The 25,551-nt window shown below is 42.9% G+C and overlaps 1 protein-coding gene and 1 long non-coding RNA gene across 4 annotated transcripts in view; both read right to left on the bottom strand.

Moving 5' to 3' along the window:
- Nucleotides 1-4,432, bottom strand: part of LOC121017296 (uncharacterized) — a 10,402-nt gene extending 5,970 nt beyond the window's left edge. The window contains exon 1 of the long non-coding RNA XR_005784711.1: nt 4,225-4,432. This is a non-coding gene — a long non-coding RNA (uncharacterized LOC121017296). The remainder of the gene's footprint in view (nt 1-4,224) is intronic.
- Nucleotides 1-18,360, bottom strand: part of YWHAE (tyrosine 3-monooxygenase/tryptophan 5-monooxygenase activation protein epsilon) — a 53,827-nt gene extending 35,467 nt beyond the window's left edge. The window contains exon 1 of one of the 3 annotated variants that reach the window (XM_040455473.1): nt 18,181-18,360. In XM_040455473.1, coding sequence (XP_040311407.1) covers nt 18,181-18,244 — 64 coding nt within the window. In that variant the 5' untranslated portion in view covers nt 18,245-18,360. The remainder of the gene's footprint in view (nt 1-18,180) is intronic. The other 2 variants (XM_040455471.1, XM_040455472.1) reach the window with 2 other exon arrangements.
- Nucleotides 18,361-25,551: the final 7,191 nt, after the last annotated feature.

The raw sequence follows: 25,551 nt of genomic DNA on the forward strand, positions 1-25,551 counted from the left end.
AAAAAAAAAAAAAAAAAAAAAAAAAAAAAAAAAAAAAAAACAGGCTCCTGGCTGGCTCAGCTGGAAGAACGTGCAACTCTTCATCTCAAGGTCTTGAGTTTGAGCTCCAGACTGGATGTACAGATTACTAAAAAAAAAATTTTTTAAAGACATATATAAAAAACAACGAAATAGTGAAACAAAACAAAATCTGCACAGAACACATCAGTTAATACAAGTTTTCTTCCCACCTTTGGTTTTTCAAATTTTCCACAAATATACATCTACACTGAAAAAAAAATACAGAAAATATACTAGATAGAGGCTTTAGCTGGAAAATATCCAAGTTACTCAAGTCAATTTTAATGCACTTTAGCCAGCTACTATTTTTAGTAATGATTGTCCTCAATTCCTCTCTGCTTCACAAGTGTCAGTAAATTTAAAAAATCACTTTCAGATTTTTAAGCTTAAATACTTGATGTCAAATAAAAATAAGAGAAAAAAGTAATTTTAATTATTTAAATCACATCTTGATTAGTCAAATAAGTCTACTTGATAATCAATCAAGACTTGATGTGAAGACCTCTACAATAGGCCATTCTCTTAATCTAATTATCTTCAAAGTCATACAGAACTAAAATAAAATATACTGCTTTACATATTACTACTAGTATTCCAAAACTTTCAGCTTTTAAAAGCGTAGGAAAGAGGGGCGCCTGGGTGGCTCAGTCGGTTAAGCGTCCGACTTTGGCTCAGGTCATGATCTCACGGTCCATGAGTTCGAGCCCTGCGTCAGGCTCTGTGCTGACAGCTCAGAGCCTGGAGCCTGTTTCAGATTGTGTCTCCCTCTCTCTCTGACCCTCCCCCATTCACATTGTCTCTATCTCAAAAATAAATAAACAAACGTTAAAAAAAAATTTTAAAGCATAGGAAAGAAAACTGGGTAACAATATTAATGCAGTCTGATAGACAAGAATAAAAAGTAAAGACAAAATGACTAAAGAAATGCTGGCAAACAACATCCTGAATGGAGGAAAACTAAATCAAGAAAGTCATAAGCAAGTTGCAGCAATGACGAATAAAAGACAAAGGCATAAAGGACCATGTTAACTGTCAGGAAGAGGAAAAACCAACTTAACAGCAAATAGTCTAGAGAAAAAAACCAACGCCTCCTGTGGCCGTTCCCCAGTGCCCCCAAATTACATGCCTTACAAATCACACACTGAAAAGATACATAAAGAAAAAGAAAAGGGGCACCTGGGTGACTCAGTTGTTGAGCATCGACTCTTGATTTCTGCTCAGGTTACGATCCCAGGGTCGTGGGATCGAGCCCCGAGTCAGGCTCTGCACTCAACACGGAGCCTGTTTGGAATTCCCTCTGCCCCTCTCCCCATCTCGCTCTCTAAAACTGAAAAAGAAAGAATAAAAAGAAAAAGAAAGAAAAAGGAAAACAGAGGGCCGTATTACTGTCTCATTAAGTTCCTACAGCTTCTTTCCTATCCAGCCCTTTATAAAGTGTTAGTCTAGCAAGAGGTTACAAACAGTAGTTATTTTTCTTATGCTCAGTATTGTTTTATTTGCTCTATTCCTTGATTAAATAACAGGTGAGGGCACCTGGGTGGTTCAGTCTGTTAAGCACCCGACTTCCTCTCAGGTCATGATCTCTCAGTTAGTGAGTTCAAGCCCCATATGCAGCTCCCGAGCTGACAGCTTGGAGCCTGCTTCAGATTCTGTCTCCCTCTCTCTCTGCTCCTCCCCTGCTTGCCTTCAGTCTCTCACTCTCAAACAAAAAAAAAAATTTTTTTTAAGTAACATTTGAACATATTCAATGGCCATATTAAAAAGTAGAAGGTTGGTGGTGGTGCCTGGGTGGCTCAATCAGTGAAGCGTTCAACTTTGGCTCAGGTCATGATCGCACGGTTTGTGGGTTCAAGCCCTGCATCCGGCTCTGTGCTGACAGCTCAGAGCCTGGAGCCTGCTTGGGATTCTGTGTCTCCCTCTCTCTCCCTCTCTCTCTCTCTCTGCCCCTCCCCTACTCACACTCTCTCTCAAAAATAAATACTAAAAAAAAATTTTTTTTAAAAAGGTAGAAGGCTGAACAATAAGTCAAGGGTTTGTGAGATTCCAAAGCTAGAAAGAAACACAAGAATCTCACAATGAGGGAGGGGAAAGAGGGAGGATATCAGTTCTTTAAAATAAATATAGAATTATAAGAAAAATTCCACATTTATAAATGGGATTCTACTGGCTACAGGTGAGGAACCTATTACTACCGTATAATCTAATAAATCTGAACATTTTCTTATAACTGTATCAAGACCAATTCTCTTCTGGGAAGAAAAGTGAGCAGAGTGGCTTTTTCCATTCTCTTCATGCAAACAACTACCCAAAAAAAAAAAAAAAAAATGGGGGTGGGGGATAAATCCCAAGGCACCTAGCTGGCTCAATCACAGTTAAGCATCCAATTCCTGGTTTCAGCTCAGGTTATGATCTCATGATACTTGAGTGTGAACCCCTCATCTGGCTCCATGCTTACAGCACAGGGCCTGCTTGGGATTCATTCTCTCTCTCTCTCTCTCTCTCTCTCTCTCTCTCTCTCTCTCTCTCTCCCCCCCCCCCACTCTCCCCTTCCCCTGCTCGTGCTCTCTCAAGATAGTAAGAAAACTTTAAGAAAAAAATGTTTTAATAAAAAAAGGGTAAATTCCACTCATTTTGTTTGAGGGAGGGGGGAAAATGTTTGCCACCCTTCCTCCAAAATTTTCTAAATTTACCTGCAGTACCTATGTTGCACAGTTCCAGAAGTTATACTATCCAGTGACCCTTAAAATGCTGCATTAAAAGAACCGCAAACAGGGATGCCTGGGTGGCTCAGTCAGTTAAGTGTCCGACTTCAGCTGAAGTCATGATCTCATGGTTCCTGGGTTTGAGCCCCTGCATCAGGTTCTGTGCTCAGAGCCTGGAGCGTGCTTCAGATTCTGTCTCCCTCTCTCTCTCTCTGCCCCTCCCCCGCTTGTGCTCTGTCTCTAAAATAAACATTAAAAACAAACAAACAAAAAGCTGCAAACAGCAAATTTGAATCAATTATTGAGAGAAAAAAAAGACCTAGAAAATTAAAATAGGTAAAATCTATTTAAGTACGTACAAAAAGCAAAACAACCTCAGAAAATATTCATGTACAATACCTCAGTAACCCTGGTACTTCCTTAAAACTTGATGCCTCTTTGGATATATTAAGAGCTCACCTTCCAGACCTTCCAACCACCACTTAGGTTGTACCATATGAAATGATCATTTTTACAGGTGAAAAATGATTGAAATTGAGGTACAAACTGCCAATTATAAAATAAATAAGTCATGGGGCACCTGTGTGGCTCAGTTGATTTCTGCTCAGGTCATGAGCTCAGGGTCATGAAATCAAACCCATCGTTGGGCTCCTGTCCCTCCCTCTCCCTCTGTCCTTACTTTGCTTATATGCATGAGTATGCTCTCTCTCTCAAATAAAAACAAAAAGGGGCGGGGGGGGGTGGGGTGGGAAGCCTAGGTGGCTCAGTCAGTTAAGCGTTTGACTCCGACTCAGGTCATGATCTCACAGTTTGTGGGTTCAAGACCCATGTTGGGCTCTGTGCTGACAGCTCAGAGCCTGGAGCCTGCTTCGGATTCTGTGTCTCCCTCGCTCTCTGCCCGCCCCCCCTTGCTCTGTGTCTCAAATAAACATTTAAAAAAAACTGTAAAATAAATAAGTCACAATGCTATAAAGTACATACAGCATAAGAAATACTGGCATGGGGCGCCTGGGTGGCGCAGTCGGTTAAGCGTCCAACTTCAGCCAGGTCACGATCTCGCGGTCCGTGAGTTCGAGCCCCGCGTCAGGCTCTGGGCTGATGGCTCAGAGCCTGGAGCCTGTTTCCGATTCTGTGTCTCCCTCTCTCTCTGCCCCTCCCCCGTTCATGCTCTGTCTCTCTCTGTCCCAAAAATAAATAAACGTTGAAAAAAAAATTAAAAAAAAAAAATACTGTCAATAATATAACTTGGTATGGTGACAAACTACACTTATTGTGGTGAGCACTGCACAATGTATAGAATTACTGAATCACAACGTTGTACACCCAAACTAGTATCCCATGCATGTTCACTATACTTCAACTAAAAATTGACTGAAATTGGCAATTTCATATAGTTCAACCTCATAATTCATTCAACACAAGCAGAAATATAAATGCAAATTTGTCCTCCCTGGGCTTGGACCTAGTTTGCGGTGACATGGCTACACGCACCAACAAAGACGGAATTGTCAATAAACATGGGACATGTTATGGTGCCTCCCTCAGGAAAATGGTGAAGACTGAAATGAGCCAGCACATGGGGCGCCTGGGTGGCTCGGTTGAGCGTCCAACTCCGGCTTGGGCCATAATCTCACATTCGTGGGTTCAAGCCCCACATCAGGCTCTGTGCTGACAGCTTGAAGCCTGAAGCCTGCTTTGGATTCCTTGTCTCCCTGTCTTTCTCTGCCTTTCCCCTGCGTGCACTCTGTCTCTCTCTCTCTCAAAATATAAAAATAAAAAACATTAAAAAAAAGTTTTGGGGAGGGGTGCCTGGGTGGCTCAGTCAGTTGAGCGCCTGTCAGTTGTGCTTCAGATTCTGTGTCTCCCTCGTTCTCTGCCCCTCTCCCGCTCTCTCCTGCCCTCTCTGCTCCTACCCCGCTTGCACTCTGGTCTCTCAAAAATAAAATATATTTTTTAAAAAGAAACAAGCCAGCACACAAGTACACTTCCTCCTTGTGTGGCAAAACCAGGATGAAAAGATGAGCTGTGGGGATCTGGCATTGTGGTTCCTGCATGCAAACCATAGCGAGCGGGTGGTGCCTGGAACTACAACACCACGTCTGCTGTCACAGCAAAGTCAGTCATGAGAAGACTGAAGGAGTTGAAAGAAGCTCCACCATTTGAAATATTGCTAGCCTATAATAAATGGGGCAATTTATACAACAAAATTTAAATAAATAATTTATGTAGAAATGCAAATTTTGAGAATGGAAGCTTTCTATTCAATGAAATCAGTAGCTAAGTTGGCTGGATCAAAAAACCAAAGTTGTAGGTGTAATCTAGATCTGAATTTAGATTCATTTCCTAGCTCTCCATCCACTTGTCACAAGGCAAAGTTTTTAAAAGTTGCAGGGGCGCCTGGGTGGCTCAGAAGCGTGCAACTTTGGCTCAGGTCAGGATCTCAGTTTGTGGTCGAGCCCTGCCTCAGGCTCTGTGTTGACAGCTCAGAGCCTGGAGCCTGCTTCCGATTCTGTCTGATTCTGTCTCATTCTCTCTGCCCCTCCCCCACTCACTGTCTCAAAAATGCAAAAAAAAAAAAAAAATTTTTTTTTTTTTTTTTTTTTTTTTAAATAAGCTGCAGCCTCAGAGCCCCCAGCTGAGCTTCTGACTTCAGCTCAGGTCGTGATCTCACAGTTTGTGAGTTCAAGCCCTGCATCGGGGTCTCTGCTGTCAGCATGGAAGCGGCCTCCAATCCTCTGTTCCCCTCTCTTTGCCCCTCCCCTGCTTGCACTCACTCTCAAGTAAACATTTAAATATATACAACAAATAAATAAGTAGTTTCAGCCTGCAAATTCATAAAATAACTTTCAGAAAAGAAATCTCTCAGGGTGCCTGGGTGGCTCAGTTGGTTGAGTGTCACACTCTTGATTCTGGCTCGGCTCGTGATCCCAGCCAGGGTCGTGGGATCAATCCCCAAGTCGGGCTCCACACTATCTGTGGAGCCTGCTTAAGATTCTCTCTCGGGGTGTCTGGGGTGGCTCAGTCAGTTAAGCGTCCAACTTTGATTTCAGCTCAGAACAGGATCTCCTAGCTTGTGAGATCGCCCCTTGCTGGGCTCTGCAGACAGCAGGAAGCTGGCTAGGGATGCTCTCTGCCCCTCCCCCCACTCACTGTCTCTCTCACACACACATGCACACTCTCTCTCTCCCTCAAAATAAATAATACACTAAAAAAGGTTAAAAAAAAAAGAAAGAAAAGTCTCACTCTCTCCCCACTAGCTCGCACACATACTCTCATAAATACTAAAAAAATAAAATAAAGTAAAATCTCTCATTATACAGATGATAAAAACAGGCCTTGAAAGTAACCATGTCTCAAGAGAGTGATCCACATAAAATCTGAACGTAACAAACCTCCCCCTAAATTTAATGACTTCTTGTGAAGTGCTTGTTCTACTATCTCTTGTTGCCTCTCCACTGGAAAATATACTCGACCTCCACACCCCTGTCTCCTTCCTATGAAAGAAAATGCTAGGGGCGCCCAGGGTGGCTCAGAAAAGTTAAGCATCCAACTCTTGGTTTCTGCTCAGGTCATAATCTCACAACTAGTGGGTTTGAGCCCACCATCAGGCTCTGCACTGGCAGCTCGGGGCCTACTTGGGATTATCCCTCTTTCTCTCTGCCCCTCCCCAACTCACTCGCAGGCACTCTCAAAATTAAACAAACTTTTTTTTTTTTTTTTTTTTTTAATTTTTTACAAAGGGGCGCCCGGGTGGCTCAGTCAGTTGGATGTCCAACTCTTGATCTCAGCTCAGGTCATGATCTCACGGTTCGTGGGTTTGAGTCCCACTTTGGGAGAGCCTGCTTGGGATTCTGTCTCTCCCTCCCTCTCTCTGCCCCTCCCCCACTCTCCCTCTCAAAAGAAAAAAAATGTTAAACAGAGAAATTAAGTCAAAAGACTCTTCAAAGGAACTTCTAAGTTACAAAATTAAAATCTATGGAACAGAAATAAGAGCTTCAAGGAGACTGGACTAATGTTTACATACAAGCACAGAAGCTATGAGCCTGGGAGTGCAACATCCATCCCAGTGATGTTACCTATTTACTGCCACCTTTCCTAATGTTCTTAATCCTTACCTGTAAAATAAGTGGTATATCTACTTTGCAGGGTTTTTTTTTTTTTGAGGATTGAGAGAAATAATAAGTACCTGGCATAATTAATAGATGTTATTATAGAATTTTATTATCACAGAGTCAATGAAAACTTTTTAAAGCTTTTCAGTTTGTTAGCACTACTTGACAACAGCAGTCAATAAAGTACATTTGTAGTTTTCTAGTCCTTGATACAGGACAGGGACCAGCAATAGGTATGGTGCCTTTATTAAACATCACTGTTACTAATTCAAATTAACTCAATTACACATACTAACAGAAGAAATAATTCTAAAAACGTTTATACATTCACTGCAATATAAACTCCTTGAAGAGACCCTTTGTCTATTTTGTTTAATGATGAATCCCAAGTGTCTAGAACAGTGCCTGGTACATAGTTGGATCTCATTATGTATTTGTCAAATGCCTTTGGAACTTACTTTTAACACTCTGAATACTAAAGGCTTTCAAAACACAATAATCTTGACATTCAAGTACAATTTTTTTCTTCTTGTACCAGCCTAAAGAGAACAACCTCTCACTCTAGAATTAACTCCTATCTTCCCTAGAAACAGGCAAAAAAAAAATCTTGTGTAAGCCTTCTGAAGAACTTTTTTTTTTTTTAATTTTTTTTTCAACGTTTATTTATTTTTGGGACAGAGAGAGACAGAGCATGAACGGGGGAGGGGCAGAGAGAGAGGGAGACACAGAATCGGAAACAGGCTCCAGGCTCTGAGCCATCAGCCCAGAGCCCGACGCGGGGCTCGAACTCCCGGACCGCGAGATCGTGACCTGGCTGAAGTCGGACGCTTAACCGACTGCGCCACCAGGCGCCCCGCCTTCTGAAGAACTTTAAAACATTCCCAACTAGCTTCTGTTAGGTAGAAACAGGACAACCTTGGGGTGCCTGGGTAGCACAGTGTGTTAAGCGTCAGGACTCCTGGTCTCAGCTCGGATCATGATCTCACTGAGCCCAGCACTGGGCTCTGCACCGCTGGCACGGAGCCTGCTTGGGATTCTCTCTTCTCTGCCCCTTCCCCACTTGTGCGTTTTCTCTCTCTCTCTCTCTCAAAATAAATTAACTTTAAAAAAAATTTTTGTTTTAAATAGGACAACCTTCTACCCAGATTCTACAATTTTGACTGCAAAGAAGTACCACTCTCATTAGTCTCACGATTGGGGAAGTGGGAAATTCCCTCTGACTTCCATCAAAACAGGAGTTTTCTCTTCCAAGAGTTTAAGAGGATATCCCCTCAGGCAGCCAAAAATGTTAAGCCTTGGTAGAATCAAAAAGATGAGGTGCAGAGAAAACAGACATAGAAAATAAGAGATTTAAAAAGAAAAGAGAGGGGTGCCTGGGTAGCTCAGTCGGTTAAGCATTCAACTTCAGCTCAGGTCATGATCTCACAAGTTCGTGAGTTCGAGCCCCGCGTCAGGCTCTGTGCTGACAGCTCAGAGCCTGAAGCCTGCTTCAAATTCTATGTCTCCCTCTCTCTCTGCTCCTCCCCCACTCATGCTCTGTCTCTCCTTCAAAAATAAATAAAAACATTAAAAAAAATTTTTTTTAATAAAAAGAAAAGAGATTGGCAAGATAAGCGACCTAAGACACTGACATATGGGGGAAAAAAGGGAAAAAAAAGGTCAAGGTCTAAATCTTTTGTCATATTTTTGCAGAATTAGAAGACACATTTGTTTTAGACTACATCAAAGAAAAAAAGCACCAAAAATAACCCTTGTACTGATACAGCTTAAAAGAAAGGTTACACCATTCAAATTTATTACTAATTTCATTTATTCTTCTAAGTCTCTGAACAGCCAAGAAACCTTCACCAAAATTTCAGCAGTTTTAAAGCTGTGAGAAAGAAACCTATTCTGCAGATTTTGTATTAATGAATTCCTTTTGGAAATTCAACTAAAAACAAAGTCCTAACTGGGGCGCCTGGGTGGCTCAGTTGGTTAAGCGTCCAACTCTTGATTTCGGCTTAGGTCATGATCTCAGGGCTCATAAGTTTGAGCCCTCTGTGCTGACAGCGTGAAGCCTGCTTGGAATTCTCTCAGCCCCTCCCCCACTCACACACACATGGGCTCTCTCTAAAAATAAACAAACATTTTAAAAAAATAAAATTATAACTGTCAGTGATATTTCCTAGTCAAAGAACACACAGTGTTTTGAAATTTTCATGATATTCTTCTCATAAAGTTTTACTACTTAAAACAACACATTATAACAAATAAATACAATGACTAACCACCAAGGTACAAGTAGTATTAATTGGTAGCATTTTATTAATCAGAACCCATTCACTGCCCAAGGCTTACATTAAGCCTTTAGAATCACATTTCACAAAACTGGTTATAGGTAGCATATACACTATATGTACCTACTATAGATAGTATCAGTATGTTCCTAGTGAGTAATCTTGAGACTGCTAGCAAAAATATTTTAATCCTAAATTATATTTTTATTCTATGGAATCTTTCATTCCAGATCCACATACAACAGGTGTTTTATTTGTCAGAGAGACATGAACATTCTCTTGAATATTAACCTGGAATTAGTATCAAAAGAACTACAGACCAACTCAACATGGCCAAATTATGTATTATATTGCTTCGGAATAATTTGGACAACCTTCACTTTTAGGATATGCAAATGTTCAGATTTGAGTTACAATTAAGGATTTTCAGAACTAATTTCTCTTTATGCAAATGTAACTTAGAGACTAACACCACCAGAGTACACTTGCTAGGAATAACTCAAAAGAGATAATTCATCTTATAATATGACCACAGTATATCCACAGCAAAATTTTACTTCATCTTTCACACCGGAAAACAGGAATACTCTGCCCTTTAATGAACCCATAATTTCATAACCCTGTAAATTAGCAGGCAAGGCAAGTAATCATTAATTGCCCTTCTACAGACAAAGAATGCAAGGGTTCCAAGGCCTTTGCACTATACCACATCTGCCAAAATATGAAAATAGTCATAAATTTCAATGCAGCATGTCTCTTTGAAATTTCACAAATGAAAGTTAAACATATTTCATATTGCTTTAGCTGGATAAAATCCTGACCTGATCACAAATCAAGCTTACCAATGACAGATCTGCCCAGCTATTGTGCTAAATCGCTGGAAGAAGGGCTACAAACTGAAGATTAAATTTAAAACAAGATAAACCAGGATCATGGTCATGTTTTCTAAACTAAACAATTCAGTGTTCTAAACAGAATGGTCATAACAAGGTATGGGGTTAGACTATAGAAGCGTACTTGGGGAAAATCTTCCAAGCTTAGGACAGACACTGCTACTAACACCTAAGTCAAGTATTTTTAAAGACTTTTTTAATGTTTTTTTTTTGGGGGGGGGGAGGAAGAGAGAGATGGAGAGATAGAGAACAAGCGGGGGGGGGGGAGGGGGCAGAGAGAGAGAGAGAGACAGAGGATCCAAAGCAGGTTCTGAGCTGACACAAACTGACATCATGACCTGAGCTTAACCACTGCATTCATCAAAAACACAGATCTACTCAAGACAGACAGACATAAAACTAACATATTTGGCTTTGACACTATCAGTCAGGTCCACCGGTTGGTAGTTTGTATGAATCTAAATGAGATGAGTAAGAACAAATGGTCTTAAGTACAATAACCGTAAGGCAAGTTTGCATCTCCGAACAATCCTAGTTTATGCTTACGGTCTTAGCACTATTATGAATTGCTACCCCTTCGCTTCAAGGTATCCTGATTTGAATGATAAATTATGATGGCCCTTTAATTATTATGGCAGTTATTATGACCCAATTATTATGTAGTCTAACATGAATATTTAATGAGTTCAAACCACAGAATTATGTTGGCAAACCAATTTGCTGTTAACTGACCATTTCAGAAACAGTATACGTTAACTTTTTGCTACTGTTCCTCACTACCCCTTAATGGATTCTGTATGACAGCTCTCTAGGCTAGTATTTGGAACAACATTTGCAAATCATTTGTCAACCTCTCCCCCTCCTAAAAGTATTATGACTAAATCATTAACTTAAAGGTTGCATCCATCAAGACAAAAGGGGGGTGGTGGACAGAGGTTTTAAATAAAAGCAATTTGCAGAAATGCCTGGCCATACCTCAGCAGACTCTACAAACCGAGGAAACCAAGGAAACTGTATGCAAACACACATTTTGAGATTACCTAAAATCCCTCATTCTAACTTCATTCACTGTGCCTTAAAATGAGATTTTTTTTAAGTTTATTAATTTTTTTTTTAATAATCTCTCCACCCAATGTGGGGCTCAAACTCATGACCCCAAGATCAAGAATTGCACACTATGGGGCACCTGCGTGGCTTACTGGGTTAAGCGTTTAAGAATCCAACTTCGGCTCAGGTCACAATCTCACGGTTTGTGGGTTCGAGCCCCACGTCGGGCTCTGTGCTGACAGCTCAGAGACTGGGGCCTGCTTCAGATTCTGTGTCTCCCTCTCCCTCAAAAATAAATAAACGTTGGGGAGCCTGGATGGCTCAGTCAGTTAAGCGACCCACTTCAGCTCAGGTCACGATCTCACGATTCGTGGGTTAGAGCTCCATATCGGGCTCTGTGCTGACAGCTCAGAGCCAGAAGCCTGCTTCAGATTCTGTGTCTCCCTCTCTCTGCCCCTCCCTCTCTCTCAAAAATAAACATTAAAAAATATTTTTAATAAGTAAATGTTAAAAAAAATTCAAGAATCGCACGCTTTTCGGACTGAGCCAGGGAGGTGTCCTAAGATGGAATTGTTTTGAAAACACGAGGTTTCTTTAGAAAAGCGTGAAGATGTTTTATCTACTATTTATGACAGATACAAGTCAAGCACCAAGACACATTATTTGAACTACTAAAAACGTAAGTATACAGCATTCCCAGCTTACTACCTTAATTAGTTACACATAGGTCTCTTTTGTGGCTTAGGAGTGGCTTAGAAGAAATAAGAGTACTGGTCTAAAGGTCAGCAGACAAGTTCTGGCTTTGCCATTTACTAGCCAACCAGTCATGTGGTAGAGGAAAAAAAAAAAAAAACATTAAATCTCAAATTCACTTTCCTGAACCATAAAATGGAAGCAACATTATCTAGTTCACTGATACATGATATAAGTAAAAAAGTTTGTGAAAGAGGTTTGTGAAATGTGAAATTCTAGATAAATGTGTTCTATAAAATCTAAAAGTTTAGCCTTTACCCTACTCCTGTCATTGCTGTTTAAACACACACTCGTCTGGGGCACCTGGGTGGCGCAGTCGGTTGGGCGTCCGACTTCAGCCAGGTCACGATCTCGCGGTCCGTGAGTTCGAGCCCCGCGTCGGGCTCTGGGCTGATGGCTCAGAGCCTGGAGCCTGTTTCCGATTCTGTGTCTCCCTCTCTCTCTGCCCCTCCCCCGTTCATGCTCTGTCTCTCTCTGTCCCAAAAATAAATAAACGTTGAAAAAAAAAAATTTTTTTAAACACACACTCGTCTTAAAGTAAAAAAAAAAAAAAAAAAAAAATTGCTGCAAAATCAGCTTTACAGCCTTCTTTTTTAAAAATTATGCTTTGGGTTAGGGGTGCCCGGGTGGCTCAGATGAGCGTCTGACTTCGGCTCAGGTCATGATCTCACGTTTCATGGGCTTGAGCCCAGAGTCGGGCTCTGTGCTGACAGCTCGGAGCCCGGAGCCTGCTTCACATTGTATCTCCCCCTCTCTCTGCCCCTCCCCTGTTCACGCTCTGTTTCTCTCTGTCTCTCAATAATAAATAAACGTTAAAAAAAATTTTAAAAAAAAATGCTTTGGGTGGCTCAGTCGGCTAAGCATCTGACTTCAGCTCAGATCATGATCTCGGAGTTCGTGAGTTTGGCCCCACACAGAGCCTGGAGCTTGCTTCCGATTCTGTGTCTGCCCCATCACTGCTCATGCTCGCGCTCTCTCAAAAAAAAAAAAAAAAAAAAAATTTTTTTTTTTTAAATTATGCTTTTGGGGGCACCTCAGTGGCTCAGTCAGTTAAGCTTCCGACTTCGGCTCAGGTCATGATGTGGCTTCTCATGAGTTCCAGTGCCCCATCAGACTCTGAGCTGACAGCTTGGAGACCGCATCTCCCTCTCTGTCTCTGCCCCTCCCCCGGTCACACTCTCTCTCCCAAAAGTAAACATTAAAAAAATTAAAATAAATAAATAAATAAATCATCAAAACTTTTTAAAAAATTATGCTTTTGGGGCATTTGGGTGGCTCAGTGGGTTAAGCGTCTGACTTCAGTTCAGGTCATGATCTCGCAGTTTGGGAATTCGAGCCCCACACTGGGCTGTCAGCACAGAGCCTGCTTCAGATCCTCTGTTCCACCCCCCCCGCCCCTCCCCCCCCCGGTTCTCTATAAAAATAAATAAACTTTAAAAAATGAAAACAAAAGTTTTTTTAATTATGCTTTCAGGGGTACCTGGGTGGCTCAGTTGGGTTAAGTGTCCAACTCTTGATAACAGCTCAGGTCACGATCTCACGGTTTCCTGAGCTCAAGCTCCATGTCAGGCTCTGTGCTAAGCCTGCTTAGGATTCTGTCTCTCACTTTCTCTGCATCCGTACTCTCTCAAAATAAATAAATTTTAAGAAAATAAAAATAGGGGCGCCTGGGTGGCTCAGTTGGTTAAGCGTCCAACTTCGGCTCAGGTCATCATCTCACAGTCCGTGAGTTCGAGCCCCGCATCAGGCTCTGTGCTGCTATCAGTTCAGAGCCTGGAGCTTGCTTCGGATTCTGTGTCTCCCCCTCTCTCTGCCCCTCCCCCATTCACGCTCTGTTTCTGTGTCTCAAAAAATGAATAAACCTTAAAAAAAATTTTTTTAAAGAAAATAAAAATAAATAAAAATGTTCTCAGATCATCTTCTTAAAGTATTGGTAACTCATTTGTAAAATTAGATACATTAAGTTACCAGACTGAAATTTCACTTTCTATATTTCACTTGCTATATATACCAGGTTAAAGTCCAGGAGTGTTTTAAATATTTCATATTCCTTTGAACAAGCTTATTAGACAATTATGAAAACTCTGCTTGTTTGCACAGACTCTCAACGTGTTTGTTTGTACCTACTGAATCCAAATTTTGCTCAGATTATGTGTTCTAGACCATACTAGAATTCAAATTGAGACCTTTTCAAATAAAGGTGAAAAGGATGCCTAGGAATGTCCGCAATAGTAAGAATTTACTCCCATCATCTCAAATTACAATGATTTCATTATATTCCATAGTTTGGGAAGCCAACAAAATAAACTGAAATTTGCCCACTGTGCACAATACTGTACAAAAGCCTAAAGTAGGGGTGCCTGGCTGGTTCAGTTGGTGGAGCATGCGACTCTTGATCTTGGGGTCATGAATTCCTGCCCCATGTGGGGTGTACAGTTTACTTAAACAAAAAAGTATTTTAAATGTTAAAGTAAACACAAAAGAGCATCCGATTTAATTAAATATGAAGGCTAGGGCACCTGGGTGGCTCAGTCAGTTAAGCATCTGACTTCGGCTCAGGTCATCTCATGGTCCGTGAGTTCAAGCCCCTAGCTGGACTCTGTGAAGACAGCTGGGAACCTGGAGCCTGCTTCAGATTCTGCGTCTCCCCCACTCTCTCTGCCCCTCCCCCGCCTGGAGCCTGCTTCAGATTATGTGTCCCCCCCCTCCCCATTTGGGCTCTCGCTCGCTCTTGAAAATAAACATTCAAAAAACATTTTTTTAATGTTTATTTATTTTTGAGACAGAGACAGCATGAACGGGGGAGAGGCAGAGAGAGAAGATGACGACACAGAATCTGAAGCAGGCTCCAGGCTCTGAGCTGTCAGCACAGAGCCTGATGCGGGGCTCGAACTCACAGACCGTGAGATCATGACCTGAGCCGAAGTCGGAGGCTCAACCGACTGAGCCACCCAGGCGCCCCACAAAAAAAAAAAAAAAATTTTTTTTTGTTTTAAAATTAAGGCTAAAGGTTACCTGTAGAAGGGATTTTTTTAATTGTGTTATCCAATTCTGCTTATATTTACGCAGGGGAAAAAAAGCATTCAATAAAGTTAACTCCCATTAACTGAAATAGGAATAATAAAAATTATTATTGCCCTACATAGAATTGATAGTAACCTGCTTTAAACTCGTTACTAAAGTTACTCTTTATCCGTTTTTCTCTCCCTAACATCTATTAAGGAGTTTATTCACAACATGTTCCCACCTTCACTGCCTATAGAATAAGCTAGAGATGAAGCTCTGGTATTTTAAAAAGGACAGCTCTCAAGTAAGTAACTCAGAATAGATGCATTCATTCACACAGAGAATGAATCAGAAGTGACCATCTAAACTTTACCCCTACCCCACAAGGAGCCAATCATCACAGGGAAAAGGTAAGAAAGGACAAAACCAGCAACTACCCCACAAACCCAATGTACTTTATGCTGACCCCTCTACTCTGAAAAATGTGAAAAGCACTTTTTCCGCTTTTATTTTTCCTTTTCTGTACTACTGTGGTTTGTGTATATGGGAATGTTAAGACTTGGTTCAGAAATGCTTAAAGGTAACAGGCTTGCTTAAAACTGCTACAAATGTTAGAAAATCTATGTCTTAGACTACTAAGTGATGCCGTTAGATTTAATCTCCAAGGTGAACACTCCTACCCCAAACTTCAATATTTCCTATCTGCAACCCCCAAGTGTCCTTTTCCTGAACACAGCTTAGCTCTTCCTCCAGTACCATTAAATAATCCATATAAATTGATTCCAATTCCCCAGAATATAATTAAATGATGCTACAAAAAAGTATTAGGTTCAACAGAGTATGCAACATAACAGATACTGCAGGAACCAGAAAATCCAGTATTTACTTCCAACCCAAAAACAAATCATTCAAATGCACTTCTTCTACTCCCCACACCACATATTGTTCAGTGACTACAACTATGAGGAATTTTTGTCACCACAAAACTGAATTATTGCACTCAACAAAGGAGTGGACACAGGTAGAGGCTGCTTCCTGATGACTGCTTTCCTCTCCTTCCCAATGAATTCCTCCCTATCTTGTGCCCAACAGTCACAGGAGTTCCTTCCCACCTGGTAGATCCTATTTCCTTCCCCCTTTATATCCTGAAGGAGACACTTAACGTTTAAATAACTTAATGAAGTGGCTCTCTCTAGATAACACTACGTTCAATAACCAACAGGGCTTTGGTTAAAACTCCTCACCACCCAGCTCCAATATTATCACTAAACCATCACTTGCTTGGAAGCTACAATCATGAGCTTCCAAAACCAGTTTTAAAACAAATTAAAAACAAAAAGCTTCTTCCACACCCTTTTTGGTTTTGGCAAAACCTAAATCCTAACTTGAGAATTTGAGCCTAAATCCTTACAGACCAGAGAGCATTCAAATATAATTTCAAGTTTCCCCCCAAGGACACTAATAGATTGAGAGGAACCTATCTGGTGCCTAAGGGGGATGAAGAAAAACTTCCACAAGGAGCACACCTACATTGTTTCACTTTTAAACACGGAAATAAAGACAAATCTGACCTTGAGCTGTACTTCCCCATCTTATTTCCCTCTCCCTCCCAACAAAAACCTTGTTCAATACAAATAGGTATGTAAGAATTTACGAAATGCAATTGGAGTTCCTGACCTTTTCTAATTTTCAAATTCTTGAATCCTAATATATGATGATATACTGAGACTACCCCTGAGGCTATTCACATGACCAACCTGGCATTCAAGGAAAGCATGGGCCCTACATAACATTTTGAAAAATAAGTGGCTTCAGTAATTATGAAAAAATCTGAAGATCAATGGTTGTTTCCAACCTTGTCTCACCCCTGAACAGAATTAAAACCACAGAAACCACATATAAGGGTTTTTGTTTTTATAATACTACAGTTTAACGGATGTGGGGTAATTCAAGTTACCTAGGTCCAAAATGGAGGAGGTAAGGGCAATTTTAAAGAGCAGCACCCTTTGACGACTAAACAGACACAATGGACATTTCGATCAAGTTCTAAAAAAAATGACTCAAGAACCTTTAGGGGCAAAGGAGCAATGAACAAAGAACTGTTCAAATCTGTACACAAAGCCATTTCTTTAAAATAGAAAAGAGAAAATACGATCTGCTGGGATGCCCTATGTTCAAAATCCAATAACCAAACCCTCAGCTGAGGGCTTCGGGTAGGTTACGACCTCCCCATTAAATACAAACACGCATTCCAAGCCGGGGGAATCAACCAAAATACAGTTATTAAACATTATTTGAAATAACTTTATTTTCCAACAGGTCTTTTCGTTTGTCATAATGGTAACTGTAAACAGTAAAGTCATCATTTTTACAAACTGGTAAACTGAGGCACGGGCATTTAAAGGACTAAGAATCATGGTCTCCTTGTTTCCTGTTCAATGCTTTATCCACCAGAACCTGTCTTTGGCGCGCCCCCCCCCGCCGTCCCCAGCTAACGATGCCAGAAAATGATTACAGGAACTTGCGAGCTCTCCAGGATAAGTCCGAGGAAAGGGACCGTGAGAGAGGTTTTTCTAGACCTCCCCAGAAGAAAGCAAGGTTGATTGAACGTAAAGTCTAAAAATCACTCAATACAAGGTGTGCCGGCCTACGGAAAGGAAATCCGATCGCAGCATCTCAGCTGGCCTCCGCTCAAGGATGAACTGCAGTGATTCCCACTCTGTCCTTCCCCACCCCTCACCCAAGACTGCCCTCCACCACAAACCCAAAGAAGCCCTCCGCTCGCAAGGATTCTCCTTTGTGAGACTCCACAGCCGCCGCCCCACATTGGGCCTCCGGGGAAAAGCCACCGCCCCCACCCGCCATATTTCCCTCAAAGGCGCCCGCGCTGCAGCTCCTGGTGCCACTCTCCCCCATGTGACGGGTGTTTCTTCCCCCATCACCCCACCCAATTGTTCGCCACATCCCAAGATGGCCCAGAGGTTCCCCTGGGGATTGCTCGCGCGGAGACAGCACCCGCCATCTCCTCCCCCTCCCCCGCCCCGGGACTCGCCCTCCCCCCCCAGCCGCCATTTTACAACCAACTCCTCCACCCTCTCGCCTCGGCCTCCAGGCCCGCGAGTGTCTGCAACTGAGGACGCCAAAGGGGTCAAATTCCTGGGCCTGGAGCCTCCCACCGCTCCGGGAGCCCACAGGCCATTTCCTGCTTCCCGAATCCACGTCCCCGGCCAGGTTCGGAGACGATGCCGCCATTTTGTCTCCTGCTCCCGGCCTCTGTGGGCGGCGGCAGAGGGTCCGAGAATTCCAGCCCCCCGTAACCCCCCCAACTCACCGTCGTATCGCTCAGCCTGCTCGGCCAGCTTCGCCTGGTACACCAGATCCTCCCGATCATCCATAGCGGCAGCGGCTCCGGCAGGGTCTGCGCGACGGATGGAAGCGGATAGTGTCTCCGACTCTCTCAGCCTCTCGCTCCGTGTCTGGACAGCAAAAATGGCGGCGCCTCAATCCGGGACTTCCGCCTGCGCACGCGGACAACTGCTCAGCTCTATGGCAACCGCTCCCTGGCAACTGGCGCGGAGGGGGGAGGGGGGCGGGTCCAGGAGCTCAAAGCCCGAAGAGGCTGTAACCAGCCTGAAGCGCCTCCTCCGTGGGCTCCGCAGGCGTTGGAACGTTGAGGCGGGAACTGCGACGGCTGGGAGGGAGAACTATCCCGAGAGATTGAGGGAAGAGAGAGACAGCGCGGGGGAGGCCGCCTGGACGGCTCCTGAAGCGAGTGAGCGAGGGAGCCTGGGCTGTGACCGAAGGCCGACGCCTGGACGTGCGGGAAGAGAGCCAGAGGCTGTAACGGTTTTTATAATGGCAGGCCTTCCTCACTGAAACCAACTTCCGCCCTACCTGCTCCTGTATTTTTCAGCCAAACCCAGTCCTGGGACATTTTCACACCCTTTTGACACCAGAGTTAAGAGTGGGGCTCTGCTATAATTGGTAGGGGAAAGGGGCCTGCAGATTTCACACCTCAACTTCATCCTTGCCTTTTGCAATCTTTTTCTTCTTCCTTTTTAGTCTTCTTTTTCTCCTTAGGCCCACCGTGGATAGGAGGGGAAGTTGTTAGAGAAATCTGGTCTGGAGTGCAAGGTGCAGAAGAGTGGGACCAATATTAAATCGAGATGGAGGAGGCAGGACTGGGAAAGAACCTGGCCTGGCCTGTGTTTCTTCCCAATGGATTCCCAGCACCTTGTACTCAATAACATATTGGTTGCATGACTGAAGCTCAGGTCAGAATACAAACTCTGTGGTGGGATATGCAATAGATGTGGAATAAAAAGTAGATTGGAAACAAATTATGAAGAGTCTTGTATGGTAAACTAGGAAGTTTGCACCTTATTCCGTGCAAGGGAGTTATTTTTTGATGATTTTACGTGGAGGATGATGCCATCATGGATACACTTTGGAAAGATTAATAGAGATTGCATGGGAGGCCTTGCAGTCCCCATGATCCCAGAACCACCTGCACTGCCCAGCCATGATCAACCCCACCATGTTCTTCCACATCGCTGTGGTTGGGGAGCCATTGGGCCACGACGCCTTCCAGCTGTTTGCAGACAAAAGTTCCAAAGACAGCAAGCAAACTTTTGTGCTCTGAGCACAGGGGAGAAAAGATTTGGTTATAAAGATTCCTGCTTTCACAGGATTGTTTGGGATTCATGGGCCAGGGTGGTGACTTACCATGCCAAAATGGCAGTGGTGGCAAGTCCATCTGTGGGGAGAAATCTGATGATGAGAATTTCATCCTGAAGCATACAAGTGTTGGCATCTGTCCATGGCAAGTGCAGGACCCAACACAAAGTTTTTCATCCACTTTGCCAAGACTGGATGGCAAGCATGCGGTCTTTTGCAAAGTGAAAGAGAGCATGAGTATTATGGAAGCCATGAAGTGCTTTGGGGCCAGGAATGGCAAGACCAGTAAGAAGATCACCATTGCTGACTGTGGACAAATCTAATAAATTTAACTTGTGTTTTATCTTTTTTGGTTTTGATTTGTGTTTTATCTTAACGACGAGACCATTCATTCTATAGCTCAGGAGAGCACCCCTTCACCCCCATCTGCTCCAAAAATCCCATAATCTTTGTGCTCTCACTACAGTTCTATGGGTTCCATATTTTCCTTACTCCTCTCCATGTCTAGCTGGATTCCAAAGTTAAGTTTATGATGATGAGGGGCTCCTGGCTGGCTCAGTAGGAAGGACGTGCAACTCTTGATCTTGGATTGTGAGCTAAAGCTCCACACTGTATGTAGAGATTACTCAAAAATAAAAAATCTTTTAAAAAGGTTTATGGGGTGCCTGGATGGCTCAGTCAGTTAAGCTTCCGACTCTTGATTTTGGCTCAGGTCATGATCTCACAGTTCATGAGTTCAAGCCCCACATCAGGCTCTGTGCTGCCATCGCCAATCCTGCTTGGGATTCTGTATCCTTCCCTCTCTCTGCCCCTCCTCCGCTCACTCTCTCTCACTCTCTCTCAAAATAAATAAAAATAAATTTCAAAAATAAGTTTATGAGGGGTGCCTGGGTGACTCAGTCGGTAAAGCATCCAACTTGGGCTCAGGTCATGATCTCATGGTTTGTGAGTTTGAGCCCCACATCAGGCTCTCTGCTGTCAGCACAGAGCCCACTTCAGATCCTCTGTTCTCCTCTGTCTCTGCCCCCTCTCCCCGGCTCATTCTTCCTCTCTCTCTCTCAAAATAAAAACTTAAACAAATTTTTTAAAACATAACTTTATGATTATGAAATAAAAATTAAAACAAGGTTGCACAGCTGTGATTAAAGAAAGGCTACCATAATACAGGTAAGAGTAATAGATGGTTGCAGGAAAAATAGGAAGGAAAGGACAGATAGAAATAGTCCTGCAGAGAAAAGCCTCAAGAGTTCATAGCTGGGGGCACCTGGCTGGCTCAGTTGGTAGAGCATGCAACTCTTGACTTCAGGGTTGTGAGTTTGAGCCCCACATTGGGTGTAGAGATTACTTAAAAATAAGATTAAAAAAAAAAAGTTTGTAGCTGTTCAGATGTGTCAATTTTGTGAAGAGGAAAAAAAAATTAAAATTGACGGGTAGGGAAAGCTGCTGACGGAATGAACGGAACATAAATGAACAGAGACGTGACGGAATGAACAGAGACATGAATTCCTTTTTGTACATGTTCTAAGGTTCTCACAGATCATCAGGTAACAATTACCAGCATGGAATTGGGAGGCTGCCACGGAAGCAACTAGAGGATGTGTGCAGGTAGAAGACCAGAGAAACCTTGAAGAAGACCTGCTTTTAAGAGATATTTGAAAGCAGGAGACCCAACGAAAGAGATTGGGTAGCTCCTTATTGCCTTCGAAACGAAGCCCCTTTACACTTTAAACATACTTATCAGGGGCACGCCTGGGGGACTCAGTCAGGTAAGCCTCTGACTATTGATTTCTGCTCAGGTCCTGATCCCAGGGTCATGAAATCAAGCCCCAAGTTGATCTACACACTGAGCTTGAAGCCTCATGCTTAAGATTCTCTCTCTCTCTCTCCCTCTGCGCTTCCTTCCATCTCTTTCTCTCTCTAAAAAAATAAATAAATAAATAAAAAACAAACAAACAAAAAAAACAACTTATCAATCTTAATGGTAAACATGAAAATCAAAAAGACCTACTAGGTTCCAGTCCCAATTCTGTAAATAAATAAACATGTGACCTTCAGCAAACATCATGTTCTTCTGTAAGTTAAGGAACTGGAGATTGTATGATAGGCCACAAAAGCAGTCTTTTTGTTTTTAATATTTATTTATTTTTGAGAGACAGAGACAGAGTGCAAGTGGGAGAGAGGCAGAGAGAGAGGGAGACACAGAATCCAAAGCAGGCTCCAGGCTCTGAGCTGTCAGCAAAGAGCGGGATGCGGGGATTGAACCCACGAACCATGAGATCATGACCTGAGCTGAGAGCGAGTCAGACGCTTAACTGACTACACCACCCAGGCGCCCCTCAATGTTTCAGCATTTATTAAAACTCATTTTGTGGGGTGCTTGGGTGGCTCAGTTGGTTGGGCATCTGACTTGGCTCAGGTCATGATCTCATCATTTGTGAGTTCGAGCCCTCCATCGGGCTTTGCACCCTGCAGTGATGGAGCGGAAATCGCTTGGGATTCTGTTTCTCCTTCTCTCTGCTCCTACCCCACGTGTGCTCTCTCTCTCTCTCTCTCTCTCTCTCTCTCTCTCTCTCAAAGAGAAATATATAAACTTAAAAAAAAAGTTAAAAGAATGCAATCATACAAAATATCTTTTCCTATCACAATGGAATGAAACTAAAAATCAATAATAAAAAGAAAACTGGAAAATTAACAAATACGTGGAAATGAAGAAACACTTTTAAATGTGTTTTTTAAGTTTATAAATTTATTTTGAGAGACAGAAAGAGTGCATGTGCTTAGCAGAGGGGCAGAGAGAGGGGGAGAGAGAGGATCCCAATCAGGCCCCGTGCTGTCAGCGCAGAGCCAGATTGGGGGCTCAATCCCAAGAACTACGAGCTCATGACCAGAGCCAAAATCAAGAGTCAGACACCCAACCGACTGAGCCACCCAGGCGCCCCTGAAATAACACCTTTAAATAACTAATAGCCCAGGAAGAAATCACCAGGGAAATTTAAAAATACCTTGAGATGAATAAAAACAAGCACACAGTATACCAAAACATGAGATGAGTAAAAATAGTGCTAAGAGGGAAATTTATAGCTGTAAATGCCTACATTAAAAAAGGAAAATCTTTTGGGGTGCCTGGGTGGCTCGGTGGGTTGAGCAACCGACTTTAGCTCAGGTCATGATCTCGCAGTTCATGAGTCTGAGCCCCGCGTTGGGCTAGCTGCTATCAATGCGGAGCCCACTTCTTCCCATCTTCTGTCCCCCTCGCTCTCTGCCCCTCCCCCATTCGCGTTATCTCCCTCCCTCTCTCTCTCTCTTTCAAAAATAAACATTTAAAAAAAGGAAGATCTCGGGGCGCCTGGGTGGCTCAGTCGGTTAAGCGTCCGACTTCGGCTCAGGGCATGATCTCGTGGTCCGTGAGTTCAAGCCCCGTGCCGGGCTCTGTGCTAACCGTTGCTCAGAACCTGGAGCCTGTTTCAGATTCTGTGTCTCCCTCTCTCTCTGACCCTCCCCCGTTCATGCTCTGTCTCTCTCTGTCTCAAAAATAAATAAACGTTAAAAAATTAAAAAAAAAATAATAAAAAAAGGAAGATCTCAAATTAATAACTGTACATCTTAAGGAACTACAAAAAGAAGAATCAACTAAACTGAAAATTAGCGGAATAAAGATTAAAGTGGAGGGGCGCCTGGGTGGCGCAGTCGGTTAAGCGTCCGACTTCAGCCAGGTCACGATCTCGCGGTCCGTGAGTTCGAGCCCCGCGTCGGGCTCTGGGCTGATGGCTCAGAGCCTGGAGCCTGCTTCCGATTCTGTGTCTCCCTCTCTCTCTGCCACTCCCCCGTTCATGCTCTGTCTCTCTCTGTCCCAAAAATAAATAAACGTTGAAAAAAAATTTTAAAATTAAAAAAAAAAAGATTAAAGTGGACATAAATAAAATAGAGAATAACAAAAACTAGATTGGCTAAGAAGAAAAGAAGTCTCAAAATTAAAATCAGAAATGAAAGTAGGGACATTACTATAAACCTTACAGAAAGAAGGATTGTATTATGAACAATGCTATGCCGATAAACTGGATAACAAATGAAATGGACAAATTCCTAGAAACATAATGTGATATCATGATATAGTAAAAAGTACATGTTTGGCCTTTGTCCTTAGTTCCTTGAACAGAACTCCTAAAACTCTTGTAACTTCCCAAATAATGCCTGTGAAGAGCTTCTGTTATTTGTTGGGTTTTTTTATTTTTTAAATGTTTATTTATTTTTGAGAGAGAGAGAGAGACAGAGCACAAGAAGGGGAGGGGCAGAGAAAGAAGGAGAGACACAGAATCCGAAGCAGGCTCCAGGCTCCGAGCTCTGAGCTGTCAGCCTGTTAGCACAGAGCCCGACGCAGGGCTCGAACTCACAAACCGTGAGATCATGACCTGAGCCGAAGTTGGCTGCTTAACCAACTGAGCGACCCAGGCATCTCCCTCTCTCAAAAATAAATAAACATTAAAAACATTTTTTTTAATAAATAAATAATGAAGTGGGTAACTGTCCTATGGAACTGAGCCCTTAACCTCAGTCCCGGGGGTCTGTAGTAACTCTGGGTAGTGTCAGAATTGAATTAAAATTTAGGATACCCAGTTGGTGTCCACAGATAATTGGAAAATTGCTTGGTGTGGGAACCCACACATTTGGTATAAGAAATATTGTGTGTAGAACCAGATCATACTACGTGCAAACTACCAAAACTGACTCAAGAAGAAATAGAAAATAATCTTCCAACAAATAAAATCCCAAGACTAGATGGCTTCACTGGTGAATTCTGCCAAGCACTTAAAAAAAATTTTTTTTTTTTTTTACGGGGCACCTGGGTGGCGCAGTCGGTTAAGCGTCCGACTTCAGCCAGGTCACGATCTCGCGGTTCGTGAGTTCGAGCCCCGCGTCAGGCTCTGGGCTGATGGCTCGGAGCCTGGAGCCTGTTTCCGATTCTGTGTCTCCCCCTCTCTCTGCCCCTCCCCCGCTCATGCTCTGTCTCTCTCTGTCCCAAAAAAAAAAAAAAAAATGAAAAAAAAAATTTTTTTAAATGTTTATTTATTTTTGTAGGAGAGAGACAGAGCATGAGCGGGGGAGGGGCAGAGAGAGAGGGAGACACAGAAGCTGAAGCAGGCTGCAGGCTCTGAGCAAGCTGTCAGCACAGAGCCTGATGTGGGGCTCGAACTCACAAGCTGTGAGATCATGACCTGAGCTGAAGTCAGACGCCCAACTGACTGAGCCACCCGGACGCCCCTTTTTTTCTTTTCTTTTTTTTTTTTTTTTTTCTGCCAAGCATTTAAAGAATTAACACCAAACCCTTTGAAATTCTTCTGAAAAATTAGCTGAGAGAGCACGTCCTACCTCATTTTGTTAGACCAGCTTTTACCTGGCTCTCTAATACCAAATCTGGACAAAGACATAACAAGAAAACTACAGACCAAAGTCTTTTATAAATAGGTGCAAACCGCTTCAACAAGATAGTAGCAAACCTACCACAGCAGCATAGGGGCTCCTGGCTGGCTCAGTTGATGGAACATGGACTCTTCTGATCTTGGGGTTGTGAGTTTGAGCCCCACATTAGGTGTACAGATTACTAAATACATAAACTTTGGGAAAAAAAGATTAGCAATGAGGAAAAGCCATTGGATGTAGGAATTAGGTCATTACTGACCTTCAAGAGCAGCTTCTAAAGGATGTTGGAGGCCACACTGCGTTTGGCTAAAGCATAAAGAAGGCAAGAAAGTGAGAGCAGTAAGTGTGGGGTTCTCTTGAGAAGAAAAGCAGTGAAAAGATAGAGAGTGGTCATTTCACAGAAATAGTAGCCAACAGGGGTGGCCAGATTGCCCCCCCTTTTTCACCCTACAAAGCCAGCTGTGCTCCCAGGATGCTACAGGGCTATCATGGACATGCAGAGGTTTGGGGGGACCTCATTGTCACCACTTGGTACTCTCTCCCGAGCAGTGTCTCCCAAGACTGGCTGAAGTCTATCTGAAGGTGCCTCTTCCTAAGAAACTGCTGA

Source organism: Herpailurus yagouaroundi, unplaced genomic scaffold (assembly GCF_014898765.1).
Source record: "Herpailurus yagouaroundi ecotype Mexico unplaced genomic scaffold, PumYag 215, whole genome shotgun sequence".
Lineage (NCBI taxonomy): Eukaryota > Metazoa > Chordata > Mammalia > Carnivora > Felidae > Herpailurus > Herpailurus yagouaroundi.